The sequence below is a fragment of the Catharus ustulatus genome, chromosome 7 (genome assembly GCF_009819885.2).
Source record: "Catharus ustulatus isolate bCatUst1 chromosome 7, bCatUst1.pri.v2, whole genome shotgun sequence".
Lineage (NCBI taxonomy): Eukaryota > Metazoa > Chordata > Aves > Passeriformes > Turdidae > Catharus > Catharus ustulatus.
The window spans coordinates 27,695,145-27,709,055 of record NC_046227.1 but is presented as its reverse complement, the minus strand read 5'-3'; the positions used below and the strand labels follow the sequence as shown (position 1 = coordinate 27,709,055).

Genomic DNA, 13,911 nt, shown 5'->3' with positions numbered 1-13,911 from the left:
CTCTGAGCTGTTAAGAAAAGCAAACAAACACACAAAATCAAACAAACCAACCCCCTCAAAAAAAAAAAAACCAAACATGTAGATTTTCCTACTCTTGAATTCTCCTGTCATAAACTGCAGAACAAATCAAAGAAATTGATGCAAGATATGTCCAGAAGTTGTCAGAGAGGAAAGAAAAAACCCCATGCAGTATTAGGATGTTCTTCCTAATGTGCAACTCTAGCTAACACTGAAGACCTGATTCCCTGGTTAAAAGATCCATAGATTTTTACTTCAACTCCTCACCAGTATTTAAAGTTTCATGAGCCACTCTTTGAACTCCCATTTACCTCAAACACTGCTGCATATTGCTCTAACTCTCTCTAACTGCTGTCGGGTGTAGCCAGAATATCACACTCAGTGGTTTGAAATTTTTGTATTGGCTTGAGAGATCAACACATAAATTAAATAGAAGAGTCTCTTAAGAGAAATGAACATTTACCCCTTATTACACTTAGCTGAAGATGTCTGTAAGACAGACTTGTAACTTCTAGACAACATTTGCAGAACCTTCCCCAAAGAAGAGAAGGTGCACCCAGCCGTAATTCTGTATCAGAAACTCCAACAGCTGAAATAGTTGAGAAGCTGCTGAAAGCCACAACAGCACCACTGAAAGTGGAGCAGTGAACAGTGTCAGAAGCAAAGACCTCTGCAAGAGGGCTAAAACATCTTGGGAAATCATGCCTCTGAACAGAGACAATGTCTAGACATATGATTTCCAGAAACTTAGAGTCACTGAGATGAAGGCAGAAATTAGCAGCCATTTAAAGACTTCAGATTTTGATTAATATACAGTAGGTGCCAAGGTTTTCATAAAATGAGCAGAAGCCTTCAAACTAGATTTGCTAGTTTAAAATATGCCAGTTGAATTACATCATTGCTCACCACTCACTAAAAGGTATTAAGATGACCAGACCACAAGTGAACAAGGGCAGTAACTCTGCACCTCACATTTCCGTGTCACAACACTCACACAAACACACCCACTGGCACACACCTCACACTTCCACACTGAGAGGAGTAAAGCAGCTTTAGCATCACCCTTGGGCTGCCCCAAAGTATTGCCTGCCTTGTGTGCACACCAAGAACTGCCAGCTGAACACCAGTGACAGCTCCTCAGCTGAGATCACAGGTAGTACTGATAAACCAAGGTCTGTGTAGAGGTACAGGTACACACATCTTTGGAATTAATAAGCAGAAATGCCACAGCAAAAGGACAGACAGAATACAGCATCCAGTAGATGCCAATTTAAGTTCTAACATCTAATGGAAATGATAGCTTTCAACTGGGAAACCACAAAAAGAAGCTCTGAAAATGAGAGAGCTGTGCACATTTAAAAGTGGTATATATTGCAGTGATGGGAAACTACTTTTTATTTCATGCATCTGTAAATCACCCAGGGTTATCCTGAGTGCTATACAAATAAGCTTATTCCAGTAACTTAGCAACTGAGTCACAAATCCAACTGGTCAACTAGACAGGAGCTCAAAGATAAGATATGCAGTTTTAGAAAAATAAGTCGCAGAAACAAGTAAAATCAGAGTTCAGAAATGGTTTTTGTTTTTTATTTCTCACACTAAATAGTGTATCTCATATTCCAGCCCGTGGGTGAGAGGATAGTAGGGAGATACCATCTATTAACAGGGACCATTTGCTTTGCATCACAGAGACCTTGTGCTGAACGAACACAAACAATTACCATGATTTTATACTGCAGAAGAACAGCTGCTGAAGTTACAGCAAATGTTCTTTCAATTAAGACAATCTTAATGACAGTCATTGGAAATGAATATAAGGATCTGAAAGCAGTGACAAAAACAAAAAAAAGAGAGAGATGATTCACCAAGAAGCTAACATGTCCTAAAGAATAACAACTAACTTGGATAGGCATACACTGGAGAAGTGTGTCATGCTACTGCTATTAAAAAAAATAAATCACTTTTTCTTAGGAAAAGGAATTAATTAATTGCTTGTAAAGTTATGTGCAAAGTTGCATATCCAAGACAATGGCAGTTACAGACATCAACAATGGAACTGGGCTAGGTTTCTTAAAACATGACATTAATTGAAATAGTTTGAAATATGAAAATATGTCTGTGTACATTAAGCAGCTATTTCTCAGGTTGACCACTCCAAAAAAGATCAGCAAAAGCAAAAAACTCATCCAAAGCACAGCTGCTTCAGAAACTGGCCAGGAGCTGCTGCAGCAGGAGGCTCAAGCCATGTTTCATCACGTCATGTTCATGCTTGAGGTGTGAGGTAACCCTTGCTATTCCCTCAGCACTCATTCTGCTGGCCAGGAAGGAAGCAGGGAATAAAACGTACCTTGATAACAGCACTAGAGATGTTACCAGTTAGATGACTTGGGACTGATGGTGATACAGTGCCTTAGCAGAAAGAGGACAAAAAGTGACAAGAAGGAAGGTCCCTGACTGGCTTATCTCTTACAGGCCTTCAGCTACTGGACGGCAAATACATGCCCACATCCCAGAAAAAACCTTTCTCTTCTCCCAGCCACAAGCTGGGAAAAGCTTTCTACTCATAAAAAAAACAAAAAAAGGGGGAGAGGGGGAGGGAAGTTAGAAATTCAAACAGGGAAGTGATTTCAATGACAGCCTTCACTTGGTGTCCTCAGATGGGCTTGCAATGCAGCAGAAGGAGACTCAACTATCTCTGACATACAATTTCCCAGAATTCTCCAGGATGTTCTGCAACATGTTTAGCAATTTACTCTTAAATTATACAATCACTAAATGTATAACTACAGAGCCTGATCAAAACCCAAATGATATTGATGGAAGGACCTCAACTGATGTGACTAGTTCTTATCAACCATTGGCACATGTATCTTGGCTGACTTTTTACAAAAAATATGAAATATTACCACTTAAAAAAATAGTTTTCAGATAAAATTGCACAGGAAATGCTGTATCAAGTGCAAGCAAGTGGTACAGTATCTCCTTCCAAAGTCCTCTGCCAGAAACTCTTGAACTCTGTACATTTTGTAACAGTTCTCTTCTGAGGCACTCTCAGCCAAAACTCACACAAATTTTATACAGATAAACAGGAGAGTAAATACAATGGAATAGATTCTCTTGGGAGCAGCACACAATTTAAAGCAAAACATATGGAGATCTAGGGCACTTTGTTACTGCCCATTATAACTGTAGCCCAAACATCAAAGTGGAAGGATAATGCCTCCTGTGAATGCAGGCTTTGTTGACTTTAGTGCTTCAGTATCCCCATGACCAATTTGAACAATTCAAGTTAGTTCCAGCCAAAATCTAAAGTCCATTAAGGTAGAATGAAACCTCCCTATAATCTAACTCTTGCTACTGGTTGTGGTAAGAAAAGTCATGGAAGAAGTAACCCTTAATTTTTCCATGAGAAATGTGACTCCCTTAAGGTAAGACAGTAAATTTTACTGTAATTCACTTATGGGAATGAAAAAACACAATAGAAGAAAGATGTCTCTGTAGTGCACATTTATAACATCAATATGTTTCATTGCCTGGATTTCCATTCCAGCATGCACTGATCAAATTGCTATCTCATGATATAGTTTTGAAAGTAACCAAAAATCTGATCAAATTTGATTTGGTATACATTCTTCTCATGAGAAAAGCAAGTGGAACTTGCTTTGAAAGCAGAGCATTCAGTTTGGAGAACTAAGAAGTGAAAAAATTACTGAGTAAGCCTCAAAAAATGAAAGAGGAGAGGGCTGGAAATGACACAACATTTGAGGTTTGCTATCAATGGATATTTAGAAGTGCCCATATTCATAGATACTCACCCCTGAGTGCTCTTCCCAAATTTCAAGTACTGTATACTACTGAACACTGTTTTTCTAACAGAAAATAACCCCCTAAATTAGTTCCTCTTTATCTATCTGTGAAGTTAAAGAAGCTGTCAGCAAAACAAAGGTCATTATTCCCATTTTATTAGTGGGAAAAGCACAGCAGGCCTTGGGGTAATGATTTGCCCACAGCCTTAAGCAAGTTAATGTTTTCAGGCCACTGTTTCATCTTCTGGGTCCCCCTGCCTTACACATACTCACCAAGCACATCTTGTTTATAGTGAAGAAATTAAACAAATAATAAACCAATCACAATTATATTATTAACACCTCTCTTTTTCTGTGCTTTGTAGATGAGGACAGAGAGACACGTGTGTTTATATAATGTTCAATCTGTTGAACCTGAAAATAAAACTGTGGGCTGCTTAAATACAGTCATCAACTTATTGAGTTGCCTCTGTATTCAGTATCTAGTGCCATGCAGCACTAGAAAAGATTTTGTAAAGCAAACTTCTGCTGAATGTGCTCATAAATATTAGAATATTCTTGATATGCTACACTGAAAACATTCAATCTGAGCTGCGAGCAACTAGTGTTGCATATCAATTTTTGGAAAATGCTAGTATTTGTATCCAGAGATCCTACCAGCAATACAAAGTGGCAAGATACTGAAACTGGCAATACAATACCTTACACAATTATTTTGGGTCGAAGTATCCCATTGTACATAAATTCACATAATGAAGTTCAGTACAAAGCAAACTAACAATGAACTTGGCAAGGAGAAACAGATCAGCAGCTGCACTGGGAATTCAATGGAGAAACCTATTTTAATGCTCAATGTGTACATAAAATTGTCTTTGAAACTGAAATGCAAGTAATATACATTAAAATTAAAATTTCTTAAAATAAAATTCAGGCTTGCTTAAAATATAAACGAATTCCAGAATCAAGGTTTTTGGACAGCTGTGATTAGCTGATGAGAGGTGTTTCAGACAGATGATAGAGTAGCTGGCACTGTATCATTATTGCCTTGTTTTCTTTTTTCCCCACACTGACTGTTATAGCTCATATATACAACTCTGAATGCACTTTTTATAAAGTCTTTTGGAGTTACATTAAGAAGTCAGCAAATGGCACAAAACTTGTCTTCCTCCATGGGAGAAGGAAAAATGGAGGGTATTATGCAAATACAAAGCAGTGCAGGCATTACTCAACACAAACAATGCTAAACAGTATAATTTAAAACCACAAATGCAGTCATTGATTTTTAATATCTGCATTAAAGGTCTCCATTCTAAGTAATTACATTTTGTAGGAAATATCTTTAAATGATGTTGTGCCTATTTAAAAGGAATTAGGAGAATATTATACAAACAAGGTGAGGAAAATATATTTTGCTGTGAGCATTTTTTCAAATACCTTCCCTCCCCCAATATTTAAACCAGACACTACTAAAACTGCTACAAAGAACAGCAATTAAAAGAGGGGTTTGGTTTGCTTGTATTTTAAAAACAAAGATATTTTTTTTCCTTTTATTTTAGGGTGAATAATTGACCAAACTCTCTCATCTTTTTTATACTTCTATAAAAACACATCCACCTACTCCTTGCTCTGAACCCAGGTGGGAGACAAGAAGAGGGTTTTCAGAAGAGGGAGATGAGCACGTGTCACCCACTATCCACATGCTAAAGGAGACGACTGGTTTTGGACCTGGGAAACCACTGCCAGGGTCTGCCTATAGATGCAAACTTTATTCATGAATCAAGCAGCTGAGAGGTGAGATACAGCAGCTGATGATGTTGCCTGATCAGCCTTCATCTCTTTGGTGAAGCCTGCCTTAACACCTGGGCCAGTGCAAGGGCTCTCATAAGGTGTCTTGTCTCCTCCCCAAAATGTGTCCAGCCCTGTGGAAGAGCTGCCTTTTAACAGTACCACCAATCCTTCAGATCATCTGGATATTTCAGCAGCTCCCAGGTACTGCTGAAGATGGCAACACATGGGGCTTTGTAGGGCAAAGCCTGACTTGTTCAAGATAACAACACTGGAGGCAGGCCAAGAGAGGAGGGGGAAGTCCCTCCCAAAATGAGAGCTACATGGTTGGAAGGGAAAACCTCTTTGGAAGATCAAATGTACACCCCCACAAGTTTCCATGCCAGTTTTGAACCCTGCTTGCTCTGCCTCAGCACTTGAATAAGGCTGAAAGTGTGGATTGAGATCCATCACTGGCTCTGTAGCACTGCCAAGCCCAACACTTGTGCTCTTTGCCACAGGACAGGAGGAAGTGGAGGAGCCTATGAACCCTCTGGCAACATCAAAACCTGCCTTCAATAACACAACGCCTGCTTTGCAGCAGGTGTCCAGTGCTGCCTGCCAAGTGGCTGTGGAATACAAAGTATTTTATGGACCTTTTCTGGGGAAAAAAAAAAAAAGAAAAGAAAGAGGAAAAAAGAGAACATTAGAAGAAAAAAAAAAGAAATTAAAAAAATTTAAAAAGATGAATGGGGGAAAAGCCCCACAGTGATGTCTGCTTTTGTTTTGCACAACTTCCATTTCTATAAAAAACACACGGAGAATAACTACTTGGCAGTGCACTGTCAACACTTGTCCACTGATATGCAGAGTGACTTCTACCTTTACCAGCTACCACTAATCACTTCCAAAAGCTGCCAGCCCATAGCCTGCATTTGACCTCCTAGATCTGTACTCTGATACACTCTACATCTCAAACTTTTAATTAAAAGGAGAAGAAAAAAAGGAAGTTCATCCAAATCAATTCAAATGTACCGTTTCTCCCAATTACTGCGAATGCAGAGGTCATCATCATGTTGCATCATTACATTGAGGAATAATCTAGCATGAAGTCCTATAAATTAGCTTAAATAGCTTGTGTGTTTTCATCCATAACAGCATATTTCATAAAGATATAGCACTGCTTTTCTGTGTACAAGGAACTAAATTGAACAGGCACATTACATCTACTTCGTAAGAACTTTAATGAGAAAAGCCTGATACGAACCTTCCCCCACCACATATCTATGGAATTTAAACAGAAGAAAAAACAGACCTTATTTTCTGGCTGCACATTAGACTATGCTTTAGATTGCCTTTTTTTTTGTTTTGAGGAATACACTACATTCCTGGCACTTCTATTCAAAACAAGCTTGTGTTTTAAAGAAAAGGGTTCAGTATTTACAGTGACATATATAAGAGAAGCAGTGACAAAACTCTGATATATAAATTACAACTTAATCTCAGGAATCATCCATTTCAAGAGAAATGGTAATTGCATGAAAAGTACAACCCAATCCCTGCATTTGAATCAAGGGATGCTAGTTTAGAACACTAGATATCAAACCTCAAATACCCTACCTACTTTTATGTCCCGACAGTGGACCACCTTTCCAAAAAAACCAGCACAATGCACCTACATGCTATAAACAAATAAGAATTCTTATAGAACCCATGTTGCATGCCAAATGCTTTACAAAAAAAGCAATAAAATAAAATCAGAGAGAGCTCCATCAGTTTTGTTTTGGAACACTGGCGAGTATGTACATAATGACTTTCCCCTCTTGAAACGTCTCTGCTTCATTCTTATGCATAGACTTGAAGGGTCATTTATGTGTTTGGCTTGTTGCATCAATTTAGAGGATAGAGTTACTGTAAAAATTTACATTACTGCAGGCTTGTAGTGATGAAGCAGGCAAGCACAAGAAAAAAGCTTTTATTGCTTTTATTTTAGATTTGATGGAAATGTGTAGTCATTTAGTCTGACAACAGCCATCATGAAATTTGATTTGTTTATTGATTAAATTATGTTTTATTTAAGCAGAATTTTTGAAAGCATTGAAATTTCAAGATAAAGCACAAATTTGACCTATCTATCCAGATGGTGTTGCTCCTGAATTGATCATGTATTTCAATTTGCTGTACCCACTTTAGTTTATAGTTGTGACATTTGCAGTGCACCAAGGACACTTACTGAAATTCAAACTTCATTTGAGTAAAACACTACTCTGTGTATATACCACTTTCCCCACCAAACTCTTTTATTAAAAATGGGCAGAAAAAAGTTTTCATTTCTCCAAGAATGCATAAATTGCTTGTGACAGAGATGGCACTTTATTTAAAATGGATTTATAGGATTCTTTACTAAACAAATGTATTTCTGAATCTTGATGGCTTAGGTTTTACTGTAACTTGCTGCTCTGTTGAAGCTCTTGGTATCACAGGTGGATCAGTCCACTGGTGCAGATAATAAGGTGAAGGACAGATTTTTAAGAACTAAGCAGTGCTAGTTTTCAACTAAAGGTACAGCTTGCTTGCAGCCCAACTAGATCTCTGAGCTTTTCTCCCCACTCCTGCCAACAGCTTTTTTTTTCCCTGTCTTTTTGAGGTGCAGGCTGAGTTAATTTTGGGCTGGAAGAGTTCCCTGAACCTGCATGCAGGTGCAAAAAAAAGAGGACAGCACTGTGCAGGGACAGATTCAGATGGCTGAAAACACTATGGGTCACCTTGGTTTGAAATGCACCAAGTGTTTCCAATAACGTAAGTTTCAAACCCCTAAATTCCCAGACATGTCACTGTTTCTTATATGCAACACTACTCTCACATTCATCTGGTTTTTCTTGATTTATTTCTCACTTCAGTTATTCCAAAGGACTCAAAAGAGAAAAACACTTAGTCCCCAAATCATATTCAAATGTGTATTCGGGGTTCTTGGTATTGGGTTTTTCAAGTTTTTAATCTTTTTATGAAGTTATTCAAAGCCAGTGGAGATATTTCAGGTTCAACAGACTTTCGAAACGATTTTTTTGTCTTAGTAAAACTTCTGTATTATCAAAGACACTAAACCAGGTTATAAGATAGTGAAGACTGCAAATATTTGCCTGCAATATCAATTATAAAGAACAGGAATTAAAATCATTGTCTATACCTGTGGTTAAAGGCAGATGAGTGACAGTAGTTAGACAGGTGAGAGTGAACCAGGTTGATGCTAATGTTGCTCCAGATAAAAGCAGCAGCAGTATGAACTTCAGCATGCCCCTGATAAAATCTGCAAATCTAAAATAAAAGCACACATCAGACAAGTACAAATACTGATTTTCATATTATTTAAATGTGATGCTTGACAATTAATTCAGTATATTCTCATTAAACATTTTGGAGACTATAAAAACAATTTAAAAGTCATTTCTCATTTTCAGAAATAGCAAAAAGGCATTTTTATAGAACAGTGATATTTCTAGCTGTCAAGCTGAAGAACCATGGATTTTTTAGCTGTCACGAAGTAACAACCAAACTAGAACAATTCTCAAGCAATTCTCAATTGCATCAAATAAAAACACTGGAGGAAAGTTTTTTTTCTCTTCTGCATTTGTTGGACACAGTATCTCACCACTACTTCCATCACTGTTTTGTGAGCATTTGCCAGTCTCCCTTGGCAGACACAGAGCTCCATTAGCATATGAGGAGGCTGCCGCCTTTCATTCAAGACACAGTTAAGTGTCAAGATTCATTCCTGTGGGAAATGGAAAAACTCCAAAAAAATTCCAAAGAACCCCAAGTTGAAGATGACAAGGAACAGCTTCTGAACCCTTGGATGCATTGGTGATGAAGCTCGTGGTGGCTTAGGCAAGGAAGGTCACTCAGGGGTTACACAGGGGTCACTCTGCCAGTGGCTGTTTTGGGTTGAAAAATTCCAGAAACCACAAGCTTGGTGCTGCTCTTCTCCTACACAGACTCTGCTGACAGACTGGAGGAGGACAGCTCCACAAGTCCTTGGGCAGTCTGGCTGTCATACAGAGGGAATTATGATCTTTATAGTACCTGATGGTACAATTGCATTTTTCATCTTTTTTTTCCCTTTTTCTTTCAAGGAGACAGAATGAATGCTTTTGAGCAGTGCTCATGTGGCATAATTATCAGTGCAACTGCTATTTTCAAAGGGGATGTCAACCTAACTACTGGGAAAGATATATTAGAAAAGGCAATGTCATTTATTCATGAGTAATTTTCTATAATCTCCTGCTTAGGAAATGTGATTTTGGGATGGACAGGTTAGGTATGTATTTCTAAAGCGTATCTTCTGCCCCCACAGGCTCCTGCCTTGATTAGGCTAAAAGCAGCATAATCCACCTAGTTTGGTCCATGATGAAATTTGTCTGTCCATCAGCTAACTGTCTTCTCTGCCCTGACAAAGATCACTCTATAGGCAGATAACTTAGAGCTTAAATGCTACCAACATTTTGAGAACTTCCCAATATACTGTAAGAGACATAGGAGTAATGCAGTCAAACACTGCTCCCCCAAACCAACTTCTTCCCTTGTATTTTGATTCTCCCCATGCCTGAATTCCACAGTGAATTTAGCAGTAATTCAATAAGCAGTAGTGGGAGATCAATGCTGCATATAATCTGAGAAGTTTATGACTGCAGTGTTCAAGTAGCTTATGCATTCATCTCCAAAAGCCAGAGGTCAGCTATTACCGGTGGATTTTTTTCTGACAACCAATTGAGGAGTCAGGATTGCCTCAGTGGTTTGCTAGTTTCTTTAATTATTCTTTGGGATCACTAGGGTCAAAATCAGCAATTTTAAAATCTTTGCAGAAGCATCTCAAAGTGTAAACTTCCACCTTATTCCAAAGAGATTCCTACTTTGCCTGCTGGCAGACAGCATCACTGTCCTTACAGGTAAGGGCAGTGACATAGATCCTGTCCAATGAAACAATGTGAAAAATATCAACCTTCTGGGAGAGACATTCAGAAACTACAGGTGTGGGGGTGATCTCTAGGGGATCCTCAGACTCTATCCCACCACTAGGGTATATGGGGATGGGAGGTTAATATGTATCTAAGCCATACATGACAGCTGAATGGAGAAAACACCTACCTTTACCAAGCAGCTGCAACTCTTCCTGACTCAAAGATCCCAGTTTGGGTAGCAGTGTGCTCCAAAGAGCTCTCATATATCATAGAACTCCAAAAGGGTCAAATGTACCCCAAAGTAAAGGTTTATTCAGCTATTGGATTCAGCCAGCAATAGAAATAATAGAAAAAAAATTACCTAATAACCTAGCCTGAACTTGGTAATTGAAGGACTTCTGTTTCTTGTCTGGTTACAGGACAATAAAGAAGACTGTGTATCTAGTCTACCCTTCATAATACTTGCTTCAATTCAAAAAATATGAGAAATTCCTTTTATCCTCAGGCCCTGTACCTGATTTCAAACCTTTGTTCTGTATAAATCCCTCTTCATCATCTAGCATGTAAGGGATTGCCTGCAGCTGCTAAAAAAGTAGGCACAACAGGAGAGAAGGTGTATACTTTGCCAGACACAGACCTCCGAGCCTACTGCTGGTAACAGCCTCCAGCCTCCCAGCAGATGCAGCCCCAGGCTGTATCCTACAGTTAAAATCACAAACCCATACTGCTGACAACACTGTCTGTTGCTAAGGAAATTATCACCATGCCATAAAGTTTCAGCATTTTGACTACACTGCAGGTTAGAATCAGGAACTGAAATTGAGCCGCAGAGGACAAAACCTCAGAAATATCTATGATCCTTGGCAAATGTGGGGAAAAAATTTTAAAAAGTCTGAGAAAAGGAAATAGATTTATGTTTTCATGCAATTATATGAATGCTGCTCTTTGACACTGCTTTTCTTCAAACTAGTAGCATTTGAAAGCTGCCAGTAAAGGGTACAGCACCTACCAGCTGCCCAAAATAGGCCAGGCTTTTTCAATTATAAAAATGCATCAAACACATTAGCTAAACATGTAAGTTCATGGCTATCAGGACAGCAGTGGGTGGAGAGCAGAAGGATTTATGTATAATGCTGAGGAAAACTTGCACCATTTTGAAAATGAGATAGATAAACAAATTTCCAAACTGGGCATCACTTTAAATACTTTTGACTTAACACCTACTGTGATGTACAAGACCTAATGCTCCAGGGCAAGGCTCAGGTTGTTAAAAATTCTAAATTACAGAATCTGCATTGATAAAAATGGAAGGAGCAAATTCCTAAGATGTACCAATTTTGCTTTGACAAAATAGCAGAAGAAAAAAGGAAAAAAACCCACCCTAAAACTAACAGCTTCTTGAGAGGTGGTTAAGGGAGAGAGCTGCTTGCTTGGCAAATCACAGTTCTGACACTGAAATATATCAACTTGTCAGCTTTGACAAGAATCATTACTTAATTTTCCTAATTACAACTTTCAGCAGATTACAGTCAGACTCGTCATTGATTCAACCCTACACAGATAAATGCTGAATAGGCCTAGGAGGGAGAGTCATCCATCAGAAGTGACAAATCACCTCCTCCCTCCCTTTCTGTATGCAAACCCTCCCATCTGAACTGTGCATTGCCCAGGTCAGAAAGACATATTTGGAGAGAGACTGTTAGTATTTCTTAAATTTACTAAATGCTGCAAAATACAGGTATTCAACAAGGATTGAAATCAATTTTGAAGTAGTTAAAGGAACTGCCATCATTTCCTAAAACTTAACCCAAGCAATATATTAAATAAATTAATCTGCCATGAAGACTGAGATTTGCATGTTGGCATAGAGTCTGCAGATTCTCTCCTAATAAGAAGTAGAGCTTCTAAGCTGAACTAGTGAAATGCTGCAAATATACTAGAGATTAATTCATGATGAAAAATATTAAACTGACAGTCTTACCTGCTTCAACATGCAACCTATGGCATCTGTGTCATTTACAGCAGTTGTTTTTAAACATCTATTCTCTTAGAAAGAAAACGTATCTGAGATTGGTTAATCAAAAGCAACTCTTTTTAGAGGAAATCAGGGCATGAACTTTGTTTGGCTAGATGGAGTCCTTTGGCCTGCATCTGGAGTAGATGGAAGAGAAAAGCTTGTTTCTTTTCCCTAGGTCAGGAGTTTTTTCCTCTCCCTATTGCAGTTGCTAGGCAGCCTGCAAAATGTCAGTATGTGAAACCTCACATTTCTTTATGCATTGTGTACTCTGATGAAGTAAGTGAAAAAAGAGTTTCAAAAAGAAAGAAAAGAGAGTCCTAAAAAGATCACTCTCTCCATCCACAACACCACGATGATGCAATGGTTGCAGATATTGGCATATGTGGTAAACTCACTGCAGAACTGCAGTCCACAGAGAAGCCAGGATGATGCTCAGATATCCCAAAGCAAGGGGAACATGTGATAACTTTTCCTCCCTCCCACCATCTCTTTTCCTAAAAAGGACCTCAATGAAGAAGCAGCAGCAGCCTTTTGGAAGGGCAATCCATTTCTTGCTGGTCCACTCCCCGTGTCATCAACAATCACAACGGGCAGAGACAGCCATGTCTGATTTACAAAAAGCACACATATATCCATACTGTAGCCCATAGGATGCAGGAGAAAATAGTTAGGCTACACAGGAATCCAGCAACCTGCCCAACATGGGCCCAGACTATTTTCTCTGTGGAGGAACATAATGTTATTGTGGTAGGCTGCCTGTGTTACATTCCCTACATACCTTTGGGAATCAATATGCCCAAAAGTGTTAATGGAAGGAGACAGACAATAATTTCTTCAGTGCTTTCCAAATGTGTTACAATGAGGTTCTGTCTTTAAAAACAGCACACAGGATGCCATTGTCAAAAACAAGTCTCACTTCCAAATGCAGGTATATGCATGTGGAGTTCTCAATCCTTAGCAACCATTAATATGGTACAAATTATTGCTTTACTAGAAACACATTATAACCCCAAAAGCAATTTTCCATTTCAAGTTTCTGAAGATGAGAGAAAGTAAGTTCTGCTCTTGTTAAGAGGATAAACTAAATGACAATCATAGTTGAAGAAATGGAGAAGGACCTGTAATTATTCCTACCTTGCCATTGCTATGCCAACAACACAACCTCCAACTACAGACCAAAATCCAATCCAGCCTGCATCCACCTGACAGGGAAAAAAACCAAAACAAAACACAGAGAAATATATTAAAGCTGAGAAAATAAGATTATGTTACTTTCAAAACAAATATTGTGCAGGAGCTCCAAACTGCTAACAACAGCTCTCTACAATAATCTGAAGTGCAAGGCTTTTCC

At 38.6% G+C, this 13,911-nt stretch overlaps 1 protein-coding gene across 1 annotated transcript in view; it reads right to left on the bottom strand.

Moving 5' to 3' along the window:
- Positions 1-13,911, bottom strand: part of SLC49A4 (solute carrier family 49 member 4) — a 69,697-nt gene that overhangs the window by 12,339 nt on the left and 43,447 nt on the right. Inside the window, exons 6-7 of the mRNA XM_033064341.2 lie at positions 13,695-13,762; positions 8,776-8,903 (exon numbers count right to left, since the gene is read on the bottom strand). Coding sequence (XP_032920232.1) covers positions 8,776-8,903; positions 13,695-13,762 — 196 coding nt within the window. The remainder of the gene's footprint in view (positions 1-8,775; positions 8,904-13,694; positions 13,763-13,911) is intronic.